General features: G+C 42.5%; 12 protein-coding genes across 13 annotated transcripts; 1 reads left to right on the top strand and 11 right to left on the bottom strand.

Moving 5' to 3' along the window:
- Positions 1–54: 54 nt before the first annotated feature.
- Positions 55–2,317, bottom strand: LOC145703446 (TBC1 domain family member 10A-like). Its single transcript, XM_081781170.1, has 9 exons — positions 2,186–2,317; positions 1,946–2,139; positions 1,629–1,906; positions 1,454–1,580; positions 1,267–1,408; positions 1,122–1,226; positions 940–1,074; positions 767–896; positions 55–721 (listed from the first exon to the last, which is right to left on the bottom strand). Exons 1-9 carry the CDS (start codon positions 2,285–2,287, stop codon positions 504–506), a joined length of 1,431 nt encoding a protein of 476 aa, XP_081637296.1. The 5' UTR covers positions 2,288–2,317; the 3' UTR covers positions 55–503.
- A 187-nt stretch (positions 2,318–2,504) lies between these two features.
- Positions 2,505–4,349, bottom strand: LOC145711780 (uncharacterized). The gene is made up of 4 exons (XM_081789469.1): positions 4,023–4,349; positions 3,229–3,487; positions 2,932–3,141; positions 2,505–2,716 (listed from the first exon to the last, which is right to left on the bottom strand). The coding sequence occupies exons 1-4, from the start codon at positions 4,347–4,349 to the stop codon at positions 2,505–2,507; spliced, it is 1,008 nt and encodes a 335-aa protein (XP_081645595.1).
- A 287-nt stretch (positions 4,350–4,636) lies between these two features.
- LOC145695533 (plasminogen receptor (KT)-like) lies at positions 4,637–5,147 on the bottom strand. Its single transcript, XM_081772521.1, has 2 exons — positions 4,938–5,147; positions 4,637–4,879 (listed from the first exon to the last, which is right to left on the bottom strand). Exons 1-2 carry the CDS (start codon positions 5,106–5,108, stop codon positions 4,637–4,639), a joined length of 414 nt encoding a protein of 137 aa, XP_081628647.1. The 5' UTR covers positions 5,109–5,147.
- A 4-nt stretch (positions 5,148–5,151) lies between these two features.
- On the bottom strand, positions 5,152–5,556 carry LOC145695534 (uncharacterized). Its single transcript, XM_081772522.1, has 2 exons — positions 5,362–5,556; positions 5,152–5,313 (listed from the first exon to the last, which is right to left on the bottom strand). Exons 1-2 carry the CDS (start codon positions 5,520–5,522, stop codon positions 5,238–5,240), a joined length of 237 nt encoding a protein of 78 aa, XP_081628648.1. The 5' UTR covers positions 5,523–5,556; the 3' UTR covers positions 5,152–5,237.
- A 4-nt stretch (positions 5,557–5,560) lies between these two features.
- LOC145695532 (integrator complex subunit 1-like) lies at positions 5,561–11,674 on the bottom strand. Its single transcript, XM_081772520.1, has 7 exons — positions 8,635–11,674; positions 7,354–8,594; positions 6,999–7,305; positions 6,645–6,951; positions 6,211–6,602; positions 5,829–6,149; positions 5,561–5,786 (listed from the first exon to the last, which is right to left on the bottom strand). Exons 1-7 carry the CDS (start codon positions 11,672–11,674, stop codon positions 5,617–5,619), a joined length of 5,778 nt encoding a protein of 1,925 aa, XP_081628646.1. The 3' UTR covers positions 5,561–5,616.
- A 164-nt stretch (positions 11,675–11,838) lies between these two features.
- LOC145711779 (recombining binding protein suppressor of hairless-like) lies at positions 11,839–13,403 on the bottom strand. Its single transcript, XM_081789468.1, has 2 exons — positions 12,917–13,403; positions 11,839–12,854 (listed from the first exon to the last, which is right to left on the bottom strand). The coding sequence occupies exons 1-2, from the start codon at positions 13,401–13,403 to the stop codon at positions 11,839–11,841; spliced, it is 1,503 nt and encodes a 500-aa protein (XP_081645594.1).
- Positions 13,404–13,486: 83 nt separating this feature from the next.
- Positions 13,487–14,532, bottom strand: LOC145695452 (uncharacterized). The gene is made up of 5 exons (XM_081772437.1): positions 14,279–14,532; positions 13,971–14,239; positions 13,849–13,924; positions 13,719–13,805; positions 13,487–13,676 (listed from the first exon to the last, which is right to left on the bottom strand). Exons 1-5 carry the CDS (start codon positions 14,506–14,508, stop codon positions 13,562–13,564), a joined length of 777 nt encoding a protein of 258 aa, XP_081628563.1. The 5' UTR covers positions 14,509–14,532; the 3' UTR covers positions 13,487–13,561.
- A 290-nt stretch (positions 14,533–14,822) lies between these two features.
- Positions 14,823–16,411, bottom strand: LOC145695454 (uncharacterized). The gene is made up of 3 exons (XM_081772439.1): positions 16,257–16,411; positions 15,325–15,770; positions 14,823–15,283 (listed from the first exon to the last, which is right to left on the bottom strand). Exons 2-3 carry the CDS (start codon positions 15,569–15,571, stop codon positions 14,925–14,927), a joined length of 606 nt encoding a protein of 201 aa, XP_081628565.1. The 5' UTR covers positions 15,572–15,770; positions 16,257–16,411; the 3' UTR covers positions 14,823–14,924.
- Positions 16,412–19,274: 2,863 nt separating this feature from the next.
- LOC145695451 (uncharacterized) lies at positions 19,275–21,931 on the bottom strand. The gene is made up of 2 exons (XM_081772436.1): positions 21,700–21,931; positions 19,275–21,656 (listed from the first exon to the last, which is right to left on the bottom strand). The coding sequence occupies exons 1-2, from the start codon at positions 21,890–21,892 to the stop codon at positions 20,968–20,970; spliced, it is 882 nt and encodes a 293-aa protein (XP_081628562.1). The 5' UTR covers positions 21,893–21,931; the 3' UTR covers positions 19,275–20,967.
- On the top strand, positions 19,483–20,502 carry LOC145695455 (uncharacterized). 2 transcript variants are annotated; one of them, XR_014133726.1, is made up of 3 exons: positions 19,483–19,641; positions 19,681–20,246; positions 20,287–20,502. XR_014133726.1 is itself a non-coding variant. In XM_081772440.1 (2 exons), exons 1-2 carry the CDS (start codon positions 19,583–19,585, stop codon positions 20,063–20,065), a joined length of 444 nt encoding a protein of 147 aa, XP_081628566.1. In that variant the 5' UTR covers positions 19,483–19,582; the 3' UTR covers positions 20,066–20,267. The 2 variants fall into 2 exon arrangements, 1 of the variants encoding a protein (XP_081628566.1); XM_081772440.1 differs by lacking the exon at positions 20,287–20,502 and having other exon boundaries at positions 19,681–20,267.
- A 50-nt stretch (positions 21,932–21,981) lies between the features above and the next one.
- LOC145695453 (zinc finger protein ZFAT-like) lies at positions 21,982–22,991 on the bottom strand. The gene is made up of 2 exons (XM_081772438.1): positions 22,742–22,991; positions 21,982–22,699 (listed from the first exon to the last, which is right to left on the bottom strand). Exons 1-2 carry the CDS (start codon positions 22,824–22,826, stop codon positions 22,011–22,013), a joined length of 774 nt encoding a protein of 257 aa, XP_081628564.1. The 5' UTR covers positions 22,827–22,991; the 3' UTR covers positions 21,982–22,010.
- A 58-nt stretch (positions 22,992–23,049) lies between these two features.
- LOC145695450 (DNA-directed RNA polymerase, mitochondrial-like) lies at positions 23,050–27,051 on the bottom strand. Its single transcript, XM_081772434.1, has 5 exons — positions 26,784–27,051; positions 25,366–26,744; positions 23,758–25,289; positions 23,494–23,712; positions 23,050–23,451 (listed from the first exon to the last, which is right to left on the bottom strand). Exons 1-5 carry the CDS (start codon positions 27,024–27,026, stop codon positions 23,108–23,110), a joined length of 3,717 nt encoding a protein of 1,238 aa, XP_081628560.1. The 5' UTR covers positions 27,027–27,051; the 3' UTR covers positions 23,050–23,107.
- Positions 27,052–27,251: the final 200 nt, after the last annotated feature.

The following is a 27,251-nucleotide window of genomic DNA, read 5'->3' as shown; positions in this document are numbered from 1 at the left end:
ATATTTTCAGAAAAATAAATTTATGTTTTTTATTTTAATTATTTTTTCATGTATTTCAGTGTCAAATGAAGGATCAAGAAAATAAATAATCTGAACTCGAATTTCAAATTGAAGAAATTTCAAACTGAAAAAAAAGAAACATAAATGGGAAAAAGCTAAAAATAAGAAATGGGATTTTTACTATTTTGAAGAATATGGAGATCCGAATCAATTTTAAGTCTAGCAGCATTATTTTTGAAACTGACGAAAAGGCAAAATTTTGCTAAAAGAGAGCGAATAATCTAAAAGCGACAAAATATTTTTGTCAAAAGGAGAATTAAAATTGCGAAGGAGAAAAAGAATTGATTGATGTTTTTTTCGTTCTTGGGGTTTTCTGATTGATAAATATATTTAAAGTCGACTTAAATGGTGCAAATGGCAAGTCAGCAAGAAAATACAGTAATAAAAAGTATTTATAAGGTCTATGCGGTGAATGGGACAAGTCTTTGGAAAAGAGATCAAGATCACAGTTTCGTCTCAGTGTCCGGAAATCGCTCAGGCGCGGAAATCGACCTCGGCGGTTTCGCTATTTTCTGCGGAGTCGTTTTCAGCGGCGGCAATGGCTTGATCGTCGCGTTTGGGTCGTAGTTGCTGCTGTCGACGCCTTTCCAGCGCTCGTCGGTCGGCGAAATCGTGTCTTCTTCTTGTGCTTCGGGAGCTTCGGGAACTGTCTTTAGTCTTTCTTTGAAGAAGGTTAATATTGAGGACAAAATGGTTGAATTCTCACGAGCAGCAGTGACATTTGAAGCATCAGCGCTGATTGGATTGATCGTTTTCGACATTTTTCCGTTTGTGTATGGCATTTTTACATCGCTGATGCTTTCGGGATCCCTCTTGTAGTAATTCCTTCTCACGTCCTAAAAGGCAATGAATTCTCGAATAAGTGAATAAAGAGCGTACTCCTTTCGTTCTGTCCCATTTTTTCATCTGCCTCTGAAACTCATTCGTCAGCTCTCGTTCCGTTACTCGACAGGAGCAAACTTGGCGAATGAAGTTGTCCTCGTTCTTTGCTGCTTCTGGAGAGCGTTTTGCGAACTACACGAAAGTGAGTTTATTGGAGTTCCTTAATGATTTCTAATTACAGTCATTGCGTCCATGAACAAGTCATCTGCGTTATTTTTCTTGAGTTTTTTCGATAGCGTCGATAGGTTTTCCCTCAACATTGTCAAGCCAACACGGAAAAGCACCTAAAATCGATAAAAATTTGGTTCAAAAGAATGTCCTTACTTTAACTCCTTCAGACAAGAACAAGTCGAAAACGCGGAGCACAGTGTTCCAGGGAAGCGTTCGTATAAATATGCACATGAACCAGTCAGTCATATAATACATCGATTCGACTTTTGTTGCTTTCAGAAGCTTGTGGACATCGCTGGACAAATAAATCATTCAAAAGAATACACGACCTTTTACAAACCTGCAGTATGAGCTCGTAAGCGACTCGAGAATTAGCCCGTCCATTTGAATAGCTGTCAATCCAACGTCGTAGTAGCCGGGAATGAAATAGTCGCAAATAGCCACAAGACTCCAGAAGGCGTCCTCCGCTGTCGATGATTTTAATTATGCACGCGGTTGTTCATTGATAAGCTTACCTGTCAGATGCATTAATAATAAACTAGCGATGGGCGCTTGGCCTTGACAGTAGCCGACATTCGGGCGGTAGACTGCCCACGCTTTGAGAACCCGGTAGAGATCCTGCTTGCCGCTTCCCTTTGTCGAGAACATTTCATGATCGGGGAATTGACGGTGCAGATCTTTTTCGATTTGCTCTTCTTCTTCCGCTGAGCAGCTCTTTTCGTCGAGCATTTGAAACGTCGTCTGGTCCTGGAGCTTTCCTTCTTGCGATGCTCTTTTTAAGACTTCTCCGCCACTAGAAATGTTGAGAAGCGAGAAGGTGAAATTGAAGTACCTCAGGAACATCCAGGCTTTTCCTCGAATAGCATCAGGAATTCCCTTGCGGACTCGATTCTTCAGTTTCGACTGATACTTTTTCGACTTCGAGTACAAGTGCCAATTGGCCAGCATGAGTAGCCACTTGCTCTCGCGCTCTCGGTTCTTTTCGATAGAAACATGTAGTCCGTCTTCGATTTCGCCATTTTTCACCTGAATGAAAGCCCTTTTACAAGTTGAAATCAAGGAAGAAAACGACCTTGAATCCGTGTCGATTGATTTCAGAATTATCTTCTTCGTCCGAGTCATCGCCGAATTTGCTCGACTGAAAGGAACTCAACGACGATTTGGATCCATACATAGGCAGTCTAAACACACTCAGCTCAAAACTCAACAGCGAAATTAATCGAATTCTGAAAGTGAGCGTTGTTTTCCGAGAAAAATGACATTTTCGTCGAACTCTTCTCTTTGGTCTTTTTGAAACCACTCTGGTCGCTCGACCGAACTGCTTTTTTGAAACGCGGCGTCTGTCAGAAGGGTCAGATTTGTTTAGCATCAATATTAAAAAAGGTACAGGCTTAGGAATTGATTTGAACACGCCCGCCATTGCGACCCTTTCCTGAACTATGATTTCGATGATCAACAAGTTGTTCTGGCGGCAAAATCTGATCAGCTTGTTTTCGCATCCGAAATTGCCTCTTTTCTAATCCCTTCGCATTTCTGTACTCCGCATCTCTTTCTTTTTTGAACTCGAATTGGGCTCTCGCGAGCTCGGTGATCTCCGTCATAGCTACAAAGAATAAATGTTAATTAATTTGTCTATCCTCAATATCGGGGGACAGGACAGAATTGGTTATTTATGGCCACAGGGAATCGCGACAGGACATCGCTTTGAGTGAAATATTGAACAAGAAAGGGTTTAAAAAAGCAACCAGGAAATTAAGATTTACCGCAGTTCACAATTTGGCCAAGTTGAAATTTTAGACAAGATAAATTGAACTTAACCTTTTTCATGCTCTTCTTCAGAAACGTCCTCGACAAATAAACTTTGGTCAAAGAGCTGGGTATCCCTCCTCATCAAATCGAAAACAACTGTAACTCGTACTTTTCTGCCAAAAGGCTGCTCGGAATTGATTTGGTCGGAAACGTGTTCGTTGAAAAAACGAATGTTGTGATTCACCACTCTCAGGATTTGGTCTTGTGATGATTTATTGTCTAAAGAACAGTTTAAATTTAAGACCCTTTCTTTTTTCATGATTCATGTAATTCCTACTTTGGGCAAACTTTCCTAGCATTACTCACATTTGTCTTGCCTCAGTAAAACTAGAATTTTGTCTCTTCTGAGCTTTCTGACTCCGAAGATAGATATTTCCTCCAATTCAGGATTGCTGATCGCTAGTTGAGCCAATTTCTCGTTCAAAGTCGGGATGATGCTCTCCAGCTCGCGATTTTGTCTCGCGATGGATTTAAGTTTGTCGGCGCTAATCGACTTTGAGGTTGCGCCCGTGAACCCAACGATGCCAAACGCGTCCATTAGCTGATTACCACGTATCTCGGATCCCTGAGATTTAACACATAATAACACTTGTTTAACCCTTTGGGCGAGCGTGGCGTTTTTAAACGCCACGGGGAATTTGACGGGCGATTTCTCTACGAATAACTTAGCGAAATGTAAAAATTTTTACTTTTCTGGAAAATTCGGACATTTTTCTACCTAGTGATTGTTTTAAAAAAATAAATTTGCTACAAAAACTTGCTCTAAAATCAAAAAGAAAAAGTCTGACTCGGCCAAAATAGGCGTTACTCACGCGCTTTTCCCTTCAAAAAGGGAAAACAGAGGGAGAGCGCGCGGCGCCTTCCTGTTTTTCGGCCAATCTTCAATGGCTGTTTACAGTTATTCCCGACGGAGATAAAAGATAAAATTGGGATCAATGGATAGCCCAAACGATTTTCTTTTTAACACTTCTTTTTAAATTAGAGAAATTTATTAAGAAATGGCTCAAAATTGAGAAAAACTCCGTGGCGTTTTAAAGCGCCACGCGGTTGCCAACGCATAGGACCAGGCTCGCGCCCAAAGAGTTAAACCTTTCAATTACCTCAAAACGAGTCGGCTTTGAATTTTTCTCTCCAGGCCTTCCGATGGATTTTATAATTTCATTCTTCTCCCCCTGCTTCTTTCTCTCAAGCCGTTTCCAAGCTGGGTCGCCATAATAACGCGCGTAGTCGACATCAGTTTTTTCGACCTTGAGTCCGAATTTGTTGAAGGTACTCTTTTTGTCGAGTGAATGTTTCTCCGCCTGCCCGATTTTTTGGCCCTTGAGAGCGCTTTCGAAGATTTCGTCTTTGTAGCGCTTGTGGCGCCCTTTCGGATCTTGCTCGAATCTCTTCTTCAGGTGACGGACGGAGCGGAAAGCGCGATTCATACAGTAAGTGGCGTTTATCTAGATACAGTCCGCTGTGATCGCGGAATTAGCTACGGCCTGCTGATCTGTCTTCGCGGACAGAAAGACTTAGAAATATTAAAAAGAGAGACAATTCTGTTTGGAAAATATAGGCGTTTATATTTATTTTTTCGGGAAGATAAGAATTAAAAATGAATCAGAAGCATTGAAAAGAAAATACTCGAATGAAGATAACGCAGTAATTAGAATTTCATTGTTTGTTTGAATTTTTGAATGAACCGGAAAATAAACTGAAATCAAGGAAGACTTCATTTTGAAAGCTCTTCAACAGTCGGCATTCCACCGGGCATCTGAAGCCAATCTGGCTTCTGAAGCAAAATCTCTTCGGCTTCAAGGCGCGCTCGATCCATTAGGTTGCCGTACGCCATGTCATGTTGGAAAGAGTAGCCGATTCCAATGGGCCAAAGTGGGGCGACGAGTTTTGCGTTTTTGGTTTTGAGAGCGCCCGCAATGCAGCCAAAAGCGACACCACTTGCGAACAGTTGATAATACTGTAAAAATTTTAAATATCATGGAAAAGAAGGCCTTCCACAGATAGAAGATGCTTACCCAAAATCTCTGCCTCGCCATAGCAACTTGAAAGCACATTTGCTTCTCTCGCATCGCCCCCTGCATTTTCAATTGTCTACTCATCTGTGCTCCCATCATCTCATTTTGAGCGTCCTTCATTTTTGCCCCAATCGTCTCTGGTACTTTTTGGAGACTTTGAGAGATTCCCATTTTCGTCGAGTCTCGTTTCTTCAATTAAAAAATCGAGTTAGGGTTGTATTTTGATTAGCCTATATTTTCAATCGAGTTCATAAATAAGAATAATAATTCTGGCGAGTGTTCAAGAGTGTACAGTCAAATTCAAGCGCCGGGGTTGTTTCGCTTCATGAACTCTTTGGCTACTCTGGCAGAGTACTCGAGATACTTTGTAACGCATCTAAGAAACGTGGTCATGGAACAGATAAGAAGCGATAAAATAGCATACCGCTGGCCACATGATTTCTCATCAGCGCTGAGCTCGCCAGAGGTGAAGTTTCTGACGCAATCGTCGAAGCAGATCTTTGTTGTTTTGTTGTAAGACTTCAGGAAGTCCCGCATCATTTCGCTCTGCATTTGCATCTGCTGCTGCTCGTTCATTCCGTTCATTTTTCTCCCTCTGAAAGTTTCTTTGACAATTTAAAGAATTAAAATGTGGAGGTCAATTTTGAACTAATTTTAGGGCAGGAAGAAGTTTTTCAGACTAGTAAGCAGGGAGAAGTGATAGCAGTGAGATTGTGCGGCCGATGGTTTTTGCCACCGAAATTTCATGTTTCTGGCCGCGATGAAAAACGGCCTTGAGGATTTCATCGCTTTTCGTCATCGCTAGAATTGTGAATTTCATGACTCTTTCAGTCTCCAGAATTTCAGGGCCTAAACAAAGTTAGTAAACATAAGTAGTTGTTCTAATCGTACCTTGATCCATAGCATCGAGCATTCTTTGGTAATACAGCTTGATTTTCGTCGGTTCAACTCGAAGAATTTCCAGCAAAATATCAAACGCCATGGCTCGTGCGTCGGGAAGAATGCATGTCAATGCGTCAAGAACACCCTGTTCGAAAGGAATAATCGCTCTCGGACCGCGATCGAATTGATCAAGCGCGAGATGGAGTGCACGAATGCTTTCGATGACCATATTTGGATAGCTCTTGAGGTTGTGGTCGTGATGAGCGCGCTCTTCTGGGCTGAAACCGCGGAAGTGTTCGTTTTGCATTGCGAGGAGGACTTGTTCCGGAGCTAGAAATGATAAATGACTGAAAAATTCTGCCCAACCCTCATTTTCTTAGACTAAACTTACCACCATGGTATGGAGGCACTTTCGCCACGAACACAGAATAATACAGCTGAACATCTCTCGTGTCATTTCCATACACTCCATGTAAATCGTTCCAGAGACTCGTGTAACCTTCTAAGAACTTCAAGCCGTTCACAATATCCAACTCCAAGAATTTTTTAATCATTGCCAAAATCGAATTCGTCGTCGGGCGACTCTGCCGTCTCGCAATCTTTGGATAGACTCTAAGGAACTCGAGGCATTCTGCGATGATGTCCTTGAAGGTAGGGAGGTATCGCTCTTCCATCATATGCGGAGCTAGGTGGCACATGACTGCGCTGATGTTGGTGAAGTAATCCATGTGCCGTTGATTGCGGAAATCTTTCAGTTCATTGTGGCAACGGCCTTTCAGAAGTCTGAGATATCTTTTAAGAAGATGTCCACTGTAATGAGCAAACCTGGCCATCAGATTCAAGTGGCGAAGGAGCAGATGCGGATGCGTAGATGTCAAAGAAACGCAGAACAAAAACGCATCTTTCATCTTATCTCCAATAGTTTGCGACTCTCCAATTGCTGCCAGATCAAGAATGACTCGGTAGACGATTTTATCGACGGAACAAGCCGAAGATTCTGTTCCAACGAGTTTGGTGCCTTCTTGCCCTGCTGGACGGAATAGGTAGAGAAGATTTCCAAGCTTGCCTCGAAGGTCTTGTGAGCCGACTTTAAGAGATTCCACGTGCTTCCGAAGATTTATAAATTGCGAGTCTAGAGGAAAGTTACTAAGTATTTGATGAATGCTCTGAATAAGCTACCTTTCATCTTTGCTCCACGAAGAAAGTGGAAAAGCTGAGGAAGTCTTGTCTCCATCTCCGACTCATCTGCGCAGCCGGCCAAAAAGTGGTGAAGATACATTTCGACCTGTGGCACTGTCATTTTGATGATGTATTCTTTCGACTTCTCTGCTGGCTGTTCTCGTCCCTTCCAAAGTCGCCGGATACGTTCGGAGGCCCAGAGAAAGTCGAGAACGGAGTTGTGATTCACATCTGCGGAGCGTTCGGACAAGAGGAATGATATGGCGTTTTGAATGACGTTCCAATCCGCAGTAGAAAGAAAAATGGACTGAGAATAAAGAAATCAACGAAGAGACCATCGAATTTCCGAAATTACCTGTAGCTGTTGAGATGATGCATTGAAAAACAGCTTCAAATCGTCCTCATTCGTCTCAGAAAACACTCGATGATAATCATTTATCAAAATGTCACTGAGATAACCGATCAGCTGGTCTTCATCAGGAGAAGTGTCCAATGATTGCAAAGAAACCCGGTTGGTTTTTGTCCTCTCTTTGTTGATAAGAGCAACCAACGATTTGACGGCGACGGTTTCTGGGATTTCTTTTGGTTTCGGAGCTGGCTTGGCTTTTGTGAAGATTTTTCGATGGAAATCCAAAGCAATAAGACGAAGCGTATTCAGCTTCGGATTCTGCGCGACGCGTTCTTCTGAGAGATGCCGAGTCATAATCGGGACAAAGTCTTCCAGATCGATGAGCTTGTTTTTCTTCTGCAAAGTCGTTCCGATCCGCCTGATGATATTTCCGAAGCCAGAAATGTGAGTTGTGTACACAGCAGAGTTGTTCTTACCAATCAGGGGCATCAGCGTAGCAATAGCTGGAGAGAGATCTTCGGCTGAAGAAATCTTCTTCAAGAGTGAATGAAGTCTCGCTGAAGTCACTTTTTCAGTTTCGAAGTAGCTCTTTAGTTCGTTGGTCAATGACATTTCTGCTTCCATCTGGTCATCTTTAGGCTCTTCTTTTTTGACCTGTGGAAACTTGAAAGCTGAAGGTTCTTTTGAGTCGGTTATTTTGATCCCTTCTAGTGCTTTGAGCAGCTCAGATCCCTCTTTATCCGGTGACTCGGAGACATGTTCGTTCAGCAGGCGGATGGAAAAGTTCAGTGAAGGAAATTTACTAGCATTCGGCTTTGATGCGTCTTCCTTGAATCTCTTGTCGACAATTTTGAGGAACTGGGACATATGCTCCCCTTCCAAATCGTGCCACCGAGCGCTCTTCATAATTTCAGCTTTGCTCATTTTTCTGACTGCGAGTTCGATTATTTCAGGGCAGAAGCTTCCGGAAGCAAACTCGATCAGCCATTTAGGCAGTTCAGTTTTGATTTCAGATGTGAAGCCCGTGTTGAAATCGTTCAACCAGTGAAGCGCTAGTTCATTGTTGAATTTGAGGGAGAGGACGATCAGGACGGAATAGAGGAAGTTTTTGGGAATGCAAATGTTTCTCCCTTCCATGGAAAATGTTATTACGTCGGTGTTGCGCTCGCAAGTCCAGTTTTGAAGCTTCTTTGAGATCTTCTCATCGTCGTTGAGGACGAAAATCCAGTTGGTGATCTTATTGAAGACTTGAAAAGGGTAAGAATTGACTGATAAATTCGGGATTACCTTTGATAATAAACGTGACCATAGTTCTATTGTCAGCAATTTTTTGGTTTTGCAAGTGACGCGTGGATGTCAGCAAGCCATGGAGTAAAAAGTGCGAAAGAGCAGCCGCCAGGTCGAAAACATCCTCGAAGCTTTCATTGTCGAACTGAATAAATTCCTCCAAGAGCGACAAATAGCCAACGATCATTTGCAAATTAGACTCGACGTATATTGCGTTTATCAAATTCTTCCGCGCGTATTTCGAGTTTTTCAGCACGAGCAAATGACTGAGGATCAAACTGAGCTCTACCGGTTTATCATCGGAGCATTCCATGACCGAGTCCTCCATCGCTTCTTTTTTGTAAAGCTGGACAATGAGCTGCGTCGCGCAGCTCCGCTGAGTGTAGCTCTCGGATGCGAGCCGCTTGACAATATGGTCGAGTAACGGTTCTGGGTTTTCTTTCAACTGATCTTCCAAATGAGAAAACACTTCTTCGATCCGCTTCTTTGAAGCACTCAGTTGAGAATTTTCACCTGCGCTTTCATTATTGAGCGGAATTCTCGTTAGGATCAAGTATTCAGCGAGGACGGAAATCGGAAGCATCTTGAATCGCTCTTTAGGCTGTTGATTGACGAGATCAATGATCCAGTCGAGAGTACTGTCGACTGTACTTTCCTTGACTAGGAGTTCGAGAAAGTCTGGATCTCGGTTTTCAGATAAGAGCGAATCAAGCTTGATCGTTTTATTCAAACTTGAAATTTCTTCCTGGAGAGAGGTTGGAACGTTACGGAGGTTTTCATTGGCGTTAATGATGCAAAAATCAGCGAGGTATTTCGAATCGTCTTTTGGGATCGTTTCTAAAGCTCGATTCGTCGCTTCTGCAACTAGAATTGCATCTGCTTCCCGCTGTCGTTGGTAGAGTATTTTCTGTCTCTCCTCTTGAGTGAGTAAAATTTGTCCAGTGATACAGTAAGTGATCAGTATTCGCATTTGCGGGTAGCAGGCCCAAACGTGTTTTCCTATTTCTTGTGGTGAAAAAGCCGAAAGAATGAGCGCCAAAAGATGCCACTTCCAAAGTGCTTCTGTACTCGCGAATTTCCCGACAGAACTATTGATCTTTATTGGCGGATCATCGTGCCAGGCGAGTTGAAGAAGACTTTCCGTTAATTGAGCTGGATCATTTATTCCCGACAGTCGAGAGCCCTTTTCGCAGCATCTGTTGATAATCTTCCAGATCAATTCCATCGCATACGAATTTCCAAACTTTCTACCGATAAAAGTAAGGCGCAAAATCGTTCCTTCTCGAACATCACAAGATGTCACAGCAGATGACATCATCGTTCTATCAGTTTCCGGCGGCCAGGCTGGCTCAAAGAGAGAAACAGGCGATTCCTTCTTTCCCATGAACATGATCTGATCCACAGCAGCTGTCATCTCATCATTTGTTGGGCTGAAGACCTGAACGAATGTATTCTGAATCCATCGGATTTGCTGCTGTTGAATATCAGCGATATCATTCTCAAACTTGAGTCGTTCTGCGCGTTCATCGTCGCTTATCGGTCCTTTCAACAATTGATCGCGAATTCCTGATGCTCTCAAATAACAACAAAGATTCGCCAGATCCAAGAGTCCGTCAATCGTCGCTTGTCGCGTTTCTTGTGTTCCGGGACGGCACTCTTCAAGAAGCGCTCTTGAAAAATGCTTGAGAAAATGGCCGATATTCGATTTTGATATTTTGCTGATTTCCCGCAATGTGTTTCGCAGAGTCCTCATTATCTGCGCAAATTGTGACTGGTTGACCTGTCCAGTGACCATATTGAACTGTCGCGCAAGTTCGGCCGCTGTTTTTTCTCGTAGCTCCTGACCAGAGTTCAAGAAATGGTTCATGATCGCCATGTGTCCCTGCGTATTCTTGACCGAGTCGAATTCTGCGAAAACAATGCGCTGGATCATCAAAGTGAAATTGTTGGGACTCGCCTTGGACAAGAGCGACAAAGAGTTGAGAAAGAAGTTGACTGGTTTTTGACGATGACGGATGTTCAAAATCCCGTGGATGATTTCGACCTCGTTGCTAGTCGTAGCATTTATGCAGAGAGACGCGAACATTTCTTGCCCGGGCTTCAGCAGCTTTGGATTGTTAAACATCGCTTCGAGTCGCGAAACAATCATTTTTCGGACGTCAAAGAAACCTGTTGTCGCGATCCCAAGAATCACGAGAGATCTCGTCAATGGATCAGCTGTTGGCCGCCGCATATATTGATCAAGGATCATTTGTTGAATGGCCGGGGACTGTTCTTCCTCAAATCTGTCAAAAGCCGGCTCAGTTAGAACACCAGAAGCGGCGTTTTCAACAGACCAGGTTCGATGCTCATTCGGGACTGGAAACGACTTGAAATGGGCCTTGATGTTTTCAGTGAATGGAAAACAAAGTGGGTGATCGACCCAGTCGCGATTTCGAGCTGCGTCTTCTATGTAAATTCGCGCCAGTTCCAGTGGCCACTTCGGGACGCTCTTGAAGGCTGACCAAAGAAGATTGACAGTAAACAGCTCGATTTGGTGGTACTTGCTGTACGGAGTTCTTTGGCTCGGGGGAATTCCATCGCCGGAAAAGATAGCTTGCGCGTCTATCAACGCACTGTCAGTTTGAAACAACGATGGTCTCTTGATGGCCAAGTAGCTCAGTCCAGTCGTGATATTGTTTAGCACTTCTCCTTTTGGATCATCTCTTCCGATTCGCAAAAATTTCAGCTTGAGGAACAAATGTCGCATTTTACCCATTTCTTCGAGAGAAGGTTTTTCTGAGCTCGCATCTCCCAGTTTCTTGATGACGGAAAAGTCGAACGCGATTTTGACTTGTTCCACAGCATCACGGAGTTTCGGACTCTCAGATCGAGTTCCGCCAATATTCGTTCTGCTTGAAGAGCCTCTCAGGATTCCTGGAGGACGAGCTTGAAGACTTGCCGGTAGATTTGACTTTTGTTGTCCGCGAACTCCGAGTGTCTGGACATTTGACGGGGCCACGTGAGATGGACCTTTTCTTCCGCCCCGTCCTCGATTCATATTTTCATGCTTTGCCTGAATGAGAGAAAGAAATTAATATTGTTTTTCATTTTTGAGTATTTCCAATAAAAGATTTGCATCAGACTTCAGTAGAGGGAAACTGGAACGTAAGAGTAAGTACAGCAAAGAGGCAGTACGAAGAGAGGCAGTTGAAAAAAGAACAGCTAAGTGTCAGTTTTGGTCGGTGAACTAGGTTGGATCGCGGCTAAGGGGTTGTTTTCTGTGTCGAGAGTGGGATTTTCGTCGATTTTTGCTCGCTTCGGGCTTGGATTGTCGACGACAGGTGCACCCGAAGTTTCGTCAGTTTCGGGGCAATAAGTGAAGTGGAATTCTTCGTAGGGGAAGATCACTCCATCGAAACGAACAAGACTGATCGGAACATCTAGCTTTTCTTTTGCCATTTCGGGGCTCAAATCGGGCTGGACCAACTTCCTGTCAGGTACCATTGCGATGATGTTCGTATCCGATTGAATGATTGTCTTCGCCTCGCAATCGCCAAACCAAACCTTCAAAGTCGAACTGAAGTTTTTCCCGAGTAGATCCAAGCAGGCATTTCCTCTTGAGGCATCGAGCAGGACTTTTTGGATAACTGGATGCGGCAATGAAAAGTCGGCGGCGGAGGAAGTATCGCAAAAGGTGTATTTTTCTTGATGCGTCGATATAATCGTCAGAACGCAGTTTTCGGGAATGATGTGTCTTCGATGGTCTCCTAAGACGGGCACAGCAACATGCTGGACGATCTTTTCACCTTGGACAGCAAGGTAGTGCATAGGATTGTCTCTGAAACGGAAACAGCATTTCTGAAGCTCGGAAACAGGATCGTCTTCATCAAGCAGAGCCTGTGTACCGTCAACTCTGCCTATGATTGCCAAGGGCAGTGCCATGCTTGTTTCTGTGCAGACCAGCTTTACAGTATTCCCGTAGTGGATAATCCCCTCTTCGGCTTTGAATTCCTCGCTTTCGGCTTGATCATACGGCACCACATAGATGTAAAAAGAGCCCCATTTTTCTGAAGATGCGAGGATTTTTTCCCCTTCTGCGCGAAGATATTTTGTTCTGAGCGTCTGAGATCTTTGACGATTGAATAGGGCCACTTTGGCACCGCCAAGAATGGAGAAATTGACATTCTTGCAACCTTTCTTTTCTTTGACGGCTTGGCGATCACGGACATTGGTAGGGACTCGAAATTGCCCAAGCTTTCTCCATTCCCGAAAAACATTTTCAAATTCAGTGTGAAGTCACGTTTGGCGGTGCTTCCGCAGCTCCTCTTTTCCGTTTCGGTAACAGAAAGCGTTCGAGCTACAGAAAAGTCATTTTTTCCAAAGTATAGTTGTTGATAATCGCTATCAATGCCGATGAACGCGAAAATTTCTTCATCTCCGTCTTTGTAGTCGGCTCTGTCGTGAATCTCCTTTTGCTTGAGTTTCCAGCCCTCCCCTTCGAGAGAAATTATCGGGGGTGGGCAAATGAGTCGTCTTTCCCGCCCATATGACTTTTGGGCGACTTTTGGGTGTTTGATAACGAGTGTTGTGTTGCAAGGATCTGCGATGTACTTCCGCATGGCTTCTTTTGAAAGCTCCTCATTGGGAAAACGAGTCGGGACGTAGTATTTTTCTTTGTTTTCTTCTGACTCCACAGTCTCCCTTGCTTCGGGCTCGTTTACTTCAGTATCTGGAGTGGGAGTAGGCTCAAGTATCACGTGATAGTATTCATGATTAACGTACTGCATGATGCATCTGCCGAGGATTCTCTCCTCCGATCAGCCCCTTTTTCAGACTCTTAATTTTTGATTGATGATATATTGTTGAAGTTTTTGAAATGTTTTCCGTTTACACAGAGAGAAATTTTAAAGGAACAGAGGCAGTAGTAAAACAGCAATCTAAGAAATTATGTTTTAAAACGATCTCGGCTACGGGATCTCTTTCTTCGACGCACGAAGGTGTCTTGGTCGAAGAGGCCTCGTTTTCGGCCTTTTCGTTCTTCGAGAATGTATTCTTCATCACTAGAAAAACGAATAATACTCTGATGAGGGAGTATTTTGAACCTGGTATCTTCGTCACTTGTTGTTGGAGGCAGTCCAGCAGCGGCTCTTCTTTCCCTTGATCGTCGTCTTTTATCGCGCTGTTCTCGCCTGAAACAAGCAGTAAAAATGCAGTCAGAAGATTCTGAATCACCTGAATTTCAATTGAATAACTTTGATTTCGTTCAACAACGCTGAAGCCTCTTTTTGACCCTTCATCTGACCGGGCGCTAGAAAATTTTTAATAGATTAACAAACGAACTACTTCAGTCTTACTTTTTCGATCACCAAAAGCATATTGAACCGATAGCTGTTTCCCGCCAATTTCAAGCTTATTGTCGGGATTGTTGTAGTGCTCTCTCGCCACTTCAGCGTCGCCAAGTTCCTCGAACTCGACGTAGCAAAAACCTCGCATTTTCTGCGTTTTGAAATCAATTGGAATATGAATGTCGCGAATTTCGCCAAAGTCTTGGAAGAACGGGGCGATTTGTTCTGGAGAGATATTTGGCTGGAGAGGGCGAATAAAGAGGGATTTGTTTGGCGGTCTTTGAGAAAATATGAGACAGAAGAATCTGCAAAAATACCTGACTGGCGGATGATTTGCTTGATTTTTCAAGCTCTTTTCTTTGTTTTGCCCATTTTGCCTTCCTCTGCCTTGATCTCGTCGACGATCTCGAGATCTCGACCGATCACGTGATCGCTTTCGACGATCTCTGTCTCGACTTCGATCCCTTGATCTGCTTCGTTTTCTTCTTTCTCGATCTCTTTCGCTTCTTCCGTAGTATTTATCCTCGTCTCGTTCTCGACGGCCCATCTTAAAACATCTTGCTGATTTATGAGTCTACACCGTGGTATCAGTATAAGATCAAATTCTTATTGGCTGACGGATATTCAGTGATATTCCTTGTAAAATCTAAGCCGAGTCTCACAAGTCAAAAGGTGTTTCTGAAGCAAATGCCGTTTCGGAAATCCTGCATGGCAGTAATTGCAGTCACGAGATTCTTGAGTGTGGATTTCCTTATGTCGATTCAAATCGAGCTTACGGGAAAACTTGGATGGACAGAGATCACATTGAAAGTTTAGGATGCGGAAATGAACAAGCATGTGGAAATCTAAGTTTTTCATATTCGTAGAACTGTAAGTACAGAATTCGCAACGGAGAAGGATATTTTTATGAACAGCTTGGTGCTTTTGAAGATCGGCAGCACTAGTAGCGGCGTAATCACAAGTTTAAAAGGAGCATGGAAATCCTCTGTTTCGATTGGAGCCGAATTTTCCGATACCGTGGAATTGGGCGACGTGCATTTTCAGATTTGTCTGGGAGTAGCCGACGTATTCGCAGTTCTCTTGCTTGCATTTGAACTCGCCGTGATTGTGGACGGAAATCATGTGATCGAAAAGGCAGTTCTTCTTTACTTTTGTCTTGAATTTACAGTTGCCGCGCTTGCCAGTGCAGTAGATATTGTTGTCTTTCTTCATTTCCCAATGAAAGCTGTCTCGATGCTTGTAGAAAAAGTCCAGGTGGCTTTTTGGGAGACCAACGGCTTTCGCTAGCTTCTTGAATTCTTTCGGAATTTTTTCTATCTTCTCTAAAGGAATGTTTTTCGTGAGATACTAGTGTAATCAAAACCTGTTACTTGGGGGTCATCACTGGCAATTTTTGCTTTTTTCGCTCGTTCTTTGATAACTGGAACTTCGAGCAATGGCTTTCTTTTCGGAGGTCTTTGAATGGTAAAACTTAGTTTTACTCTCGCCGATATTGTGTTCTCTTCTTTTTTATCTTCTTGTAGTTCATTTTTGAGTACATTTAAGGTTTCTTTTCGCCCCGTTTCCCTCAGGAATGTCAATAGAAATGCATTTATGCGATTTCGGTCCATACTAAACTGATACAGTCAATAAATCTGACAGAGCTCGCTTTTAGGCATCGTTATAAGAGAGTATAATACAGATATGCTGAGGAAATTATACAGTAGTTTTAATAATACAGTAGAGGTTCGCGCGCCCTGAACCTTTTTCAAAGACAAGCGCTGAAGGAGAAACATCAGAGAAAATATTCCATATGGGATGGGCGACTACCTAGGGTCGGACTCCTTTCCTTTTTTTAACCCTTTTTAAGGATCCTTTTTCCTTAATCCTTAATTTTTCCTTAATCCTTTTTGACTTTTGCAACAGGGAAAACTCTTTCCTTTATCCTTTCCGGGCATTTATCAAGGAAAAAAAATCCTTGATAATTTTCCCTTAAATCCTTTCAGATTCAGGGTTTTAGAAAGGATATTTCGCCAAATTTTCACGCCATAAGAATTTTTCAGTCCATTTTTGACTGCAACAAATTTTTTGTACTAAAATTGGGTTTGATTTTATCAAGAAAAATTGCGAAAAATCCTTTCTGAAACCCTTTTCCTTAATATTTTTGAATTTTCGAAAAACCCTTTCCTTAATCCTTTTTGCATTCTGCCCGGAAAAATTTCCTTTCCTTAATCCTTAGTAGGTTTTGGCCAGAAAACTTTCCTTTCCTTAATCCTTATGGGGAAACTGTTAAGGAGTCCGACCCTAGGCGACTACTGGTATGATAGTATTCTGAGTATGATAAAGAGCTTTTCTTTGGGGAAAAGATGCAAGCTAGTGATGCTGGCTATCTACTGCCTTATCGTCTTTTATCTAGCCATGATGACTCGCAGTGCCATTGTAAGTTAAAATCATTTTTGAGCTGAAACTTATGCATTGGGACGTGAAAATATAAATTTTCGGTTTTGACAAAATGTCGTAAACGTAACATTTTTCAAAATCTGAAAGTGCAGGTATGTCGAGCTTGATGTGCCATTTATGAATCTGCAAAAAAATTTTGGGATTTCATTATTATGAAGCGTGGGCGGGGCGATCTAAGAAAAAGTTACGGACTCGCCTAGGGACCAGGGGTACTTCTTTTTTCGAATTTTCTTTGTGCTTTATTATTCTCTATGATCCAAGGACGCTTCATCTTTTTTTAGATTTAAAATTACTCATCGCAATCCAGAAATATTGCGTAATTCATGATTTTCTTGTATAAACTATTAATTTATAACACCTACACTATTTATATTGATTATATCGCCGTCCTCGGCCAGGATATGGCCACTTAAGGTCGAATTCGGTCAAGTTTGGCCGGAGGACCTCCCGGAGGACCACCCTGATGGAAGACTAATAGCTGGAAGACCAATATTTACAAAAGTTAGTGAATAGCTACGGAGGGCCAGTAATTGCCATTTTCGGCTAACTTCGGTCATTTTATGCCGGAGGACCTCCCGGAGGACCACTCTGGTGGAAGACTAACTGCTGGAAAACCAATATTTATAAAAATTAGTAAATAGCCATGGAGGGCCAGTTTTTGCCATTTTCGGCAAATCTCGCTAATTTTCTGCCGGAGGACCTCCCGGAGGACGACCCTTGTGGAAGACTAACTAAAAGAAGACCAATATTTATAAGAGGCGTTTTTATTGTAAATAGCCGTGTTATTGCCAATTCGGGCCGACTACGGTCATTTTGCGCCAAAAATATCTTAAAGGATCTGTTTGCTGGAAAACCTTATATTAAAAACCTGCGAATACTTAATATTAAATTAATAAATTGTCTTTTTGCTTCATATATTGAATTTAGTGTGAGACGGGGCCAAGCCACGAGTAGCGGGGCAACCCGCTTATATTAAATTAAATCTTAGACAGGGCTCAGCCGACCCAAAGGAGAGGCATGCCCGTTTATTCAATTAAATCCGAGACAGGGCCGACTCAATCCGAAGAGGCGGAAAGCCCGGTATGTTGAATTAAGTCTGAGACAAAACCAAGCTGACCCGAAGGGGATGCAAGCCCTGTTTATTCAGTTATATCTGACACGAAGCCAAGTCAACCCGTAGGTGAGGCAAGCCCCGTATATTCAATTCAATCTAAGACGGGGCAAAGCCGACCCAAAGAGGAGGCAAGCCCCGTATAATTATTTCAGTCTGAGACAGGGAGAAGCCGACCCGAAGGGGAGGCTTGCCACGTTTATTCAATTCAGTCTGAGACGGGGCCCAACCGAAAGGGAGCGCGGCACAACAGGTCAACTGGGGGAGTTGGGTGAAGCAGCAGAAGTGGGGTACGATTTTTGAGAATCGGTTACGGTCAAGTTTCTAGATTTTTCCTACTGATTCTAAATATATATGGTGTTCCGGGCCTAAAATGAAGTTAGTGGGAGATTTAAATACCCCAACCTTAAAAAAAGCGCGTCAATATAATTATGACGGGCAAAACTAGACCAGCGTATTATTGAGAATATATTGTAGCAAGGGAAGAGATAATATTTAAGGGCTAAGTTTGCAACTAGCTGGTTTAAAATCTACAGTGAATTAGGCTGCGCATAAGGATGTATTCTTACTCTAAAACTTAAATATCTATGGGGAGATTACCTTTCCTTCGGGTCGGCTTGGCTCCGTCTAAAATTTAATTGATAATACAGGGCTTGCCTTCCTTTCGGTTCGGTTGGGCCCTCTTTGGGTCGGCTTTGCCCCGTCTTAGATTGAATTGAATATACGGGGCTTGCCTCACCTACGGGTTGACTTGGCTTCGTGTCAGATATAACTGAATAAACAGGGCTTGCATCCCCTTCGGGTCAGCTTGGTTTTGTCTCAGACTTAATTCAACATACCGGGCTTTCCGCCTCTTCGGATTGAGTCGGCCCTGTCTCGGATTTAATTGAATAAACGGGCATGCCTCTCCTTTGGGTCGGCTGAGCCCTGTCTAAGATTTAATTTAATATAAGCGGGTTGCCCCGCTACTCGTGGCTTGGCCCCGTCTCACACTAAATTCAATATATGAAGCAAAAAGACAATTTATTAATTTAATATTAAGTATTCGCAGGTTTTTAATATAAGGTTTTCCAGCAAACAGATCCTTTAAGATATTTTTGGCGCAAAATGACCGTAGTCGGCCCGAATTGGCAATAACACGGCTATTTACAATAAAAACGCCTCTTATAAATATTGGTCTTCTTTTAGTTAGTCTTCCACAAGGGTCGTCCTCCGGGAGGTCCTCCGGCAGAAAATTAGCGAAATTTGCCGAAAATGGCAAAAACTGGCCCTCCATGGCTATTTACTAATTTTTATAAATATTGGTTTTCCAGCAGTTAGTCTTCCACCAGAGTGGTCCTCCGGGAGGTCCTCCGGCATAAAATGACCGAAGTTAGCCGAAAATGGCAATTACTGGCCCTCCGTAGCTATTCACTAACTTTTGTAAATATTGGTCTTCCAGCTATTAGTCTTCCATCAGGGTGGTCCTCCGGGAGGTCCTCCGGCCAAACTTGACCGAATTCGACCTTAAGTGGCCATATCCTGGCCGAGGACGGCGATATAATCAATATAAATAGTGTAGGTGTTATAAATTAATAGTTTATACAAGAAAATCATGAATTACGCAATATTTCTGGATTGCGATGAGTAATTTTAAATCTAAAAAAAGATGAAGCGTCCTTGGATCATAGAGAATAATAAAGCACAAAGAAAATTCGAAAAAAGAAGTACCCCTGGTCCCTAGGCGAGTCCGTAACTTTTTCTTAGATCGCCCCGCCCACGCTTCATAATAATGAAATCCCAAAATTTTTTTGCAGATTCATAAATGGCACATCAAGCTCGACATACCTGCACTTTCAGATTTTGAAAAATGTTACGTTTACGACATTTTGTCAAAACGAAAAATTTATATTTTCACGTCCCATTATTTCTTTATAGAAAATTTATCTTCAATATCCTTCGGTGTTAGTTGATAGGGAAGTCGAGCAAGTTTCGTGATGGGATTCTTCTTTCTCCTTTTGATATTTCTATCTATCAGGAGCTATAAATCCGACCTAAGACCTTCCCAAAAATAACGATTTGCCCTTACCAGATGCACTCAAAATGGAAGATGCAAAAATATTACCCGGAGATCAACGATTCTATTCTTAAGTAAGTTTCTTGGCAAGCATTGAATAATTACTTTATTAGAGCATTTTATGGGTCGTCCGAAGAGAGCCTTTATTGGGATGAGAAGCACTGGGAAAGATTCGATCGAATAGACCTCAATGATTTTTTTGTTAAAACGCAGCCAGATATTGAGATACAGAATTGCCTTTTCGACGGTAGTTTGAATTGTGATCACCTTTGGAAAACAAAGAAGACCAAGCTCGGGCGATGTCTCGAATTGGACCTCTATCCAGAATATGGAAATAAAGATTCATCGGAGCATAACTTGGACTTTGTGGCGGGAATGAACAAGTCCGACGAAACCTATGGGTGGTTTGGAGAAAAGCGCGGTCTCCAACTCTACTACAATTATTATACCGATATTATGGAGGAAGAAAAAAGGCCTTCACCCTTCAATCTGAGCTGATTTCAATCGTCAATTTCAAGCTTTTCAAAAACTCTTATCTAGGGGTTCCGTATACCAAGTGCATTTCTGTCCCTCCTTCTGATACATACAGTAAATCGGCTTGCGAGATGGTTCAACTTATTCGCGAAATAGTCGATAAATGCAATTGTCAACCAGATTATCTTCATAATCTTCCAGAGAGGTAACTCATCCAGGACTGTTCTTGAGTAAACTCTGTGTAGAGATTTCGTCCAAAAATTTGCGTGCTCATTCTTTGACAATGCAAAATGCGTCGCGCAAAGGATCAAGCGCTATGTAAAAAAACCACGGGCATTGAACAGAACCTGTCTGCCTGCCTGCCAGAGCTACGAATTCAAGCCAGTCACCATTCAATACGAAGAGCCGTCGAATACAAGGAAAGATACAGACCAATATTTCATGAGAGCGGTTTTACGTACAACTGAAGGTTTTCTCAACAAAACTCGCTTGATAAAAAATCCGTTTTTTTTAGAAAAAGTTACTTTCGTAGAAGAACATTCAACGTACTCTACGAATAAGTTCGTCACCGATGTCTTAGTTTACTTAGGTTCGGAAGATAGTGTAAATAAGGATCATTGCTGTTTTAGGACTTATTCTAGCACTAACTGCTGTGTGCATGCAGTGCTGGGGAAGAAAAAGTGACGGACGCAAAAGTGGTGGAAATTTTTCTCTTTATGATGAATCTCCCATTAGGAAATGTGAAAAAATTAAGAGAATATTTCTCATTGTTTGGAAATAAGAAAGTTTCAACAACAATTAAGGCTAAATAATCAATTCTGACAAGTAAACACGACTTCAACCATTCGATGTTTTCAACATAAATCCATTCTAAAGTGATCTGTTCAACACATCTGCTTGACTTTTTGCAATAAAATCGGATATTTTCACCGGCTTTCATGATACTTTTCAATTCGAACTTTGCATTTTTTCAGATGTTTAAAAAGTAAACTCGCCGACTGGCAAGTTTCAAGGCAATGATTGCAAGAGAAGTCGTTGAAATGAGCTCTTTTGTGGTAGTTGAGTTTTGCCTGACTGGCAAAAGTGGAGGAACAGATTTCACACTCAAATGGTCGAATGTTGAAATGCGCGAAGAGATGATTTTTGAGATTGGCCATCGTTGCGCAAGTATAAGTACAGAACTCACAGTGTTGGAGAGTGTTTTCGTGGACAGCTTGGTGCTCGTCGAGGACTTTTTGCTGGCTGGAACTGTAGTCGCAATACTTGCACTGAAGAACTCGATTTTGCCTGTAACCGACTTTGCCCATTCCGTGAAAATGCGCTTTGTGTCGTTTGAGATTTCCCTTCGAGAAACCAACAAATTGGCAGTTTTCTTCTTGACATTTGAATTCACCGTGATTGTGGTCAGAAATCATGTGCTCGGCAAGACAGTTCTTCTTTACGGTTGTGTTGAATTTACAGTTGCCACGTCTTCCAGTGCAGTAGATATGGTTGTCTTTCTTCATTTCCCAGTGAAAGCTCTCTCGATGCTCGTAGAAGAACTCAAGATGGTCTTTTGGGAGACCAACAGCTTTTGCCAATTTCTTGAATTCTTCTGGAACTTCGATTTTCTTCTCTAAATGAGAATCTCACAAAAATCTATCGGACGTTTGATCTACCTTTTGGATCCAAATCATCACGAGAAATTTTTGCTTTTTTCGTTCGTTTGTGAATTGCTGGAGGTGCAAATGATGGCTTTCTTTTTGGAGGTTTTTGAATGGCAAAACTCAGTTTTACTCCTTCCGATTTCGAAGTCTTTTCGTGCAGCTCATTTTTGAGAGCGTCAAGGGTTCTTCGCCGCTCTGTTTCCATTAGATATTTTAATAGAAACGCATTTATCCGAGTTTTATCCATTCTTATGAGTTCATATTTTATTGAGTGATTTTATTTGATCTGTTCTACAGTGCTTGGTTGAGAAAGGAAGAAAGTGTCATCGACTATCCCTAAATTTTTGAATTCTGACTCTGCAGACTTTCAAGTGTTTTTCGAGCAAGTTATGAGTAGGATAGGTTTCAAGGCAATGATTACACGTAAAGTCTTTTGAATGAAACTTCTTGTGGAAGTCGAGTTTGGATTGACTGGGAAAAGTAGCCGAGCAGGTTTGACATTCAAATGGTCGGATATTGAAGTGGGCAAAGAGATGGTATTTCAGATTTGTCAGCGTCGCACATTTATAAGTACAGAACTCGCATTGGTGGAGCCTATTCTCGTGCACAGCCACGTGCTCGTCGAGAACTTTCCGCTGACTCGAGCTGTAATCACAATACTTGCACTGAAGCACTCTATTGAGCTTGTACCCGACTTTGCCCATCCCGTGGAATTGCGCTGTGTGCCGCTGAAGATTTCCATGAGAGAATCCAACATATTTGCAGTTTTGTTCTTTGCATTTGAAGTCGCCGTGATTGTGGACAGAGATCATGTGTTCGACGAGGCAGTTTTTCTTGACTTTGCTGCTGAATTTGCAGTTGCCGCATTTCCCAGTACAGTAAATACTGTTGTCCTTCTTCACCTCCCAGTGGAAGCTTTCTCGGTACTCGTAGAAGAATTCGAGGTGATCTTTTGGGAGACCAACAGCTTTAGCCAACTTCTTGAATTCTTTCGGAACTTCTACTTTCTTCTCTAAAACCCTTTTTATTCGCAAGTTCCTAGATAATATCAAACCTTTTACATCCGAATCATCTGAAGCAATTTTTGCTTTTTTCGGTCGCTTTCTTTCAGTCACCTTCGCATCTTCAAGAAGTGACATTCTTTTTGGAGGCTTTTGAATTTCAAAACTGAGCTTGAATCCTTCCTTTTTCAGTTCATTCCCTTTTTGAGTCCTTTTCCAGTCATCTTCAAGTGCATCAAGAGATTTTTGCCGCCCTGTTGCCAGCAAATACCTGCGCAGAAACGCGTTTATTTCATTTTTATTCATTCTTATTATAGAAAACATTCAGTTATAAACTAAATAAGACTTTTCAGCAAGAATAGATCTAGTCAGGTTTAATTATATTTACAATCATATTGAAGGTAGAAAAGTGGAACTGTTCAGCAGAAGAAATACTTTGAATCTCTGACTTTTTGTATATCCATATCTCCTTTCTCCGGCCGGTTATGAAACAGCGTTTCTCTTCTTTCCAGATGCGACAGCTTATTCTCCAGCGTCGTTACACTTTCCGGCAAATTATCGAATCGCTTCGGCCACAGACGTTCCGGAATCACCCAGTTCTCCATGTGTTCAGCAAAAGTCGTGATAGGGTCGAAATTTTCATACATGTCGATGAACGCTTCGCGGAGGTTTTCATTCAATAGATCTACTTGAGAAGGGTGGCACCAAAACGAGTCGTGGATTGATCCGAAATCTGCTTCCGTCCCTCTTTCTTCTTTCGCAGCTAAAAAAAGTTATCAAAAGAGGACATGAAAGAGCGCTCTACCTTTAGCAAACATAGTGTAACTCATGAGCAAATGACTCGCATCAATCGCATGAACAAAGTTCGGCGAGAGCGAGTTTCCGGATCGTTGACCATCTGCCGCGGGAAACACTCCGTAGCAATTATCCCTTTCGTTCTTTATTCTATTCTCGTCTACAGCAGCTATCAGTACTTCCATCGAGGTCTTTCTTTGCAGCATACTTTTGTATCCAATCTGCGACACTGAAATCGCCAGGTAAAACTTGGAAAAGAAAAATTAAAGCTCACCAGGAAATCCCATCGGCGAAATGTACTCAATCGGAACTCCGAGTTTCGAGGAGCAAAATCGATTGTACCCAGCGAGCCACTGCTTGATCGCCATCGAGTTTCGGAACGTCTGATTGATCGAACTGAACAAGTTCCTGATGATATACTGCGCCACGGGGGTCAAATCGGCAGTGGAAATTTTCCCGTGAAGATTGTTTCTGCAAATGTCGACGGCGCCTCTGACAGATAAGCCGTACGGAATAGCCATGACAGGTCTCTTGACAATTGAACGGTTGACGACTTTGCGGGCGATTTTCGCGATTCGAAGCTTTTCGAAGTTTGCTCCTTCGGCGGCAATATCTTCATCCATCAGCTTCAGCGCTGATTCGAGAATCGAGTGGTAGAAGTCAGAAGGCCGCTCAGTTGGAAGAACATTTGTGAAGATAGCGCCGATAGTATCTCTTCCCATGGCAGAGTAGTGCTGGAATCCGTTGCAAGTTCCGTCCATGTGGACTGAAATTTTCGTCTCATACTCCGCTGGATCGTCCAGTTGTGTCGCCTTCCAAATCTCCATACAAGCAGCGAGCACCTGAAACGGTTTCTCACAAGTTTCCCACCATCTATAGCCAGTAAGAGGTTCTCGACCAGAGTCACAAATCGCGTGGAAATTTTGCCATGCGAAATGGAGCATTTCCTCGTGAGTCGCTTTCTTTTTCTTATCAGAAAGTGCGATGCACTGAATCAACAGCCACTCGAATCCGGTGAAACCATTCTTTTGCCTTCCACCTAGTTTTCTTGCTCGTCCAAACTGAAAAGTCGCTCTGTAGGGGTCACTCGATAGCGGATTCATAATAGCCGTTGTTGGATAAATCCGACCTCTGTAGTCCAAGTCCAGAGGGAGCCAGAACTCGTCGAACTGGGAAAAGTACTTGGCGAGGCCTAAATGGCTCTGGAAAGTAACATACAGTCCCTTTTCTTCAACCCTTAGTCGTGTTTCTACTTGCTTGTGTCTATTGTAAAGAGGATCAGACGTTGAGGTGGTTACAATCGACTTGATTCCGTGAGAAACATCCCAGCAGTCGCGCATTGGAACTTTCAATGTGTACATTCCTCCTTCTTTTGTTACTTCTTCGAGTATATCAACGATTTCTTTGTTGATGCTCCAGCTTTGTTGGGCAATGGCGTTGCAGGCAGTGAGCATGTGATTGATCTTTTCTTTCGGATACTGTTTCCAGCCGTAGGACTCTTCGATGTGATACGGCTTCGGGTTTCGCATCTTTTTTCTTTTGACCAGCAATCTTGGCGAGGTAAGAAATTGGCCTTTGATTTGATTATCGAAGATCTTGTAGGGTCTTGGCGGACAAACCATCGGCATCGCAGAGTATTTGTCCGTGTAAGTTCCCATGCGAAAGATAAAAGCGAGGTCTTGAAACATGTTTTGAGAGGGATGATCTCTGTCGGTTAGCATGATCCACGGATGAAGCTGGTTGTTGAGAAGATCCTCTTCTAAAGGACGAGTTGAGTTGTACCATTCTAGTGCTTCTGCCGGAGTTCTGAGAAGAGTATTACAGACTTGATAAACTAATCGTTCACGAACTCCTATCCTCTAGATATTCAACATGAGCTTACCTATGAAACTGAAGAGTCTCCCTCATCAAATTGACTAGCACTCTATTCAACTGAAGTCCGATTTCTGAAGACTTATGATACGCCAAATCATGGAACAACGCTCCCGCATTGCCGACGTGATCATTATTGTCCCCAGTGAACCATCTTTTGTAATCCTCGAAGGTCGGATTGATCAAGGCCTTCTCCAGTGTCATGATGCAATAATCCCAAACATGTGGGAGCAGAATCATGGTTGTGACGAGATATTCTTGTGACATCGCAACTTCGCTGTAGCTTCCCCAGACCATCTGCTTGGCCAGATATCGGATGAACTTCTCGGGATCGTCGCCGCCTGCTTCAACAAGTGTTTCAAAAAACGCGCGTATTTCAAGGAATTTGAGAGACTCGAGAAGATTCAAGTCGGAAATCGCATGCTCCGACATTTCAATGTACATTTGGATCATCCTGTCGCCAAGGATCTTTTCCCACTCGACCATGTATTTCTCTAGCATCGATTTGACCAACTCAGGGGTGAACTTTTCTAAATTGAGTCGCTTGCGATTATGTTCGTATTTCGTCTGCGAGGGATAATCAACATCGACAGTGATTGACCCTCTTGCTTCAATTTCCATCTGTTTTTCAAAAAGCTCTCGGAGTTTTTCTTCGTCGGCAAAGAGCTCTTCATTCCGTTTTATTTTGAAATCACCGATTCGTTGCTCCCAGATTTTGTCCATCGCAGGAACATATTTGTCGATATAACTTGGTGGGTTTTCGAGGTACTCGTTTAAATTTTCTCGATCAAGGGGGTCTGTGATTTGTCTTCTCAAAACGAGCTGGCCTTCTTTGATGTTTTCACGAGAGAAATACTCGTCAATTCGATGCTTTAGAATTTCCTGAACTTCTGGATTACAACGTTTGTAAAATTCAAGCGTTCTGAGCATAAAATAATATCTTGGCTGGTCGAAATACAGCGTGTCGGTTATATCCAAATAATTATTCTTCACCGAGTCGGCTGTAAATTTCATCGTCGAAATCGAGTGTTTTTCCGCCGCTTTCTCGACTTTATCCAAAAACTGATCCATCACAGCCCATGAGTTCTCAAAGTCCTTCATGTCAAAAATATAGTCCGGCTTTCGAAAACTCCTCCACCACATGAAATTCTTCAAATATCTCCATCCAATTTGATGGTGCATCCATTGCAGCCCGTTTTTCGCTGGAATCTGGAGGTAGAATTCGTTGATGAGTTTCTGGGACGCGGGGGAGATGTTGAAATGCGCGATTGGATTCCAGAGCTCGGTTTGGTTGACTGTATCTTGTCGGAGCTTGCCAAAGACTGTATGGTTCACCAGCAAGTGCGCTCCTGTCCGTTTGAAATCGTCCTCGCGCCATGTATTTTTAAACTAGAATCGTTAACTTTCCAGATTTTCGAACGAATCTACCTTGTAAGGAGGCCCACTTCCGAGCTTTTTATAATTGGACAGATTCGCCTTTTCTCCAAAAACTTTCAACTCGGCTTTAGTCGCTTCCCGATATCTTTTGTAATTGATGTCGTTGATCAGCTTAATTTTCGATGGCAGCTTAGCGAAATCATCGATCTTCTCAAAAAGTCGAAGAGGACGAGTCCTGCTGATTCTCCTGATAGCTCTCACGTGATGAGGGCCGTAAGAAGAAAGCCATCCCATTTTTCTTCTGAAAGTTTTCGAATGAGAATTTTGAGAAAATATAATTTACAAGTTTTTCCAGCCAAAAAAATTAAATGCTTTTAAATTTTTGATAAATTTATCAATTGACATTTCAGAAAAAATAGGGACGTTGAAATTGACTAAATCGTCATAATCTTGCATGTCTTTTTTGTTGAGCTCTTGGCGCTTCTCTTTCGTGAGGATGTTCCATTTCAAAACGATCCA

Source organism: Oikopleura dioica, chromosome 1 (genome assembly GCF_907165135.1).
Source record: "Oikopleura dioica chromosome 1, OKI2018_I68_1.0, whole genome shotgun sequence".
NCBI lineage: Eukaryota > Metazoa > Chordata > Appendicularia > Copelata > Oikopleuridae > Oikopleura > Oikopleura dioica.
The sequence above is the reverse complement of the archived record's forward strand: the minus strand, read 5'-3'. Positions and strand labels throughout refer to the sequence as shown.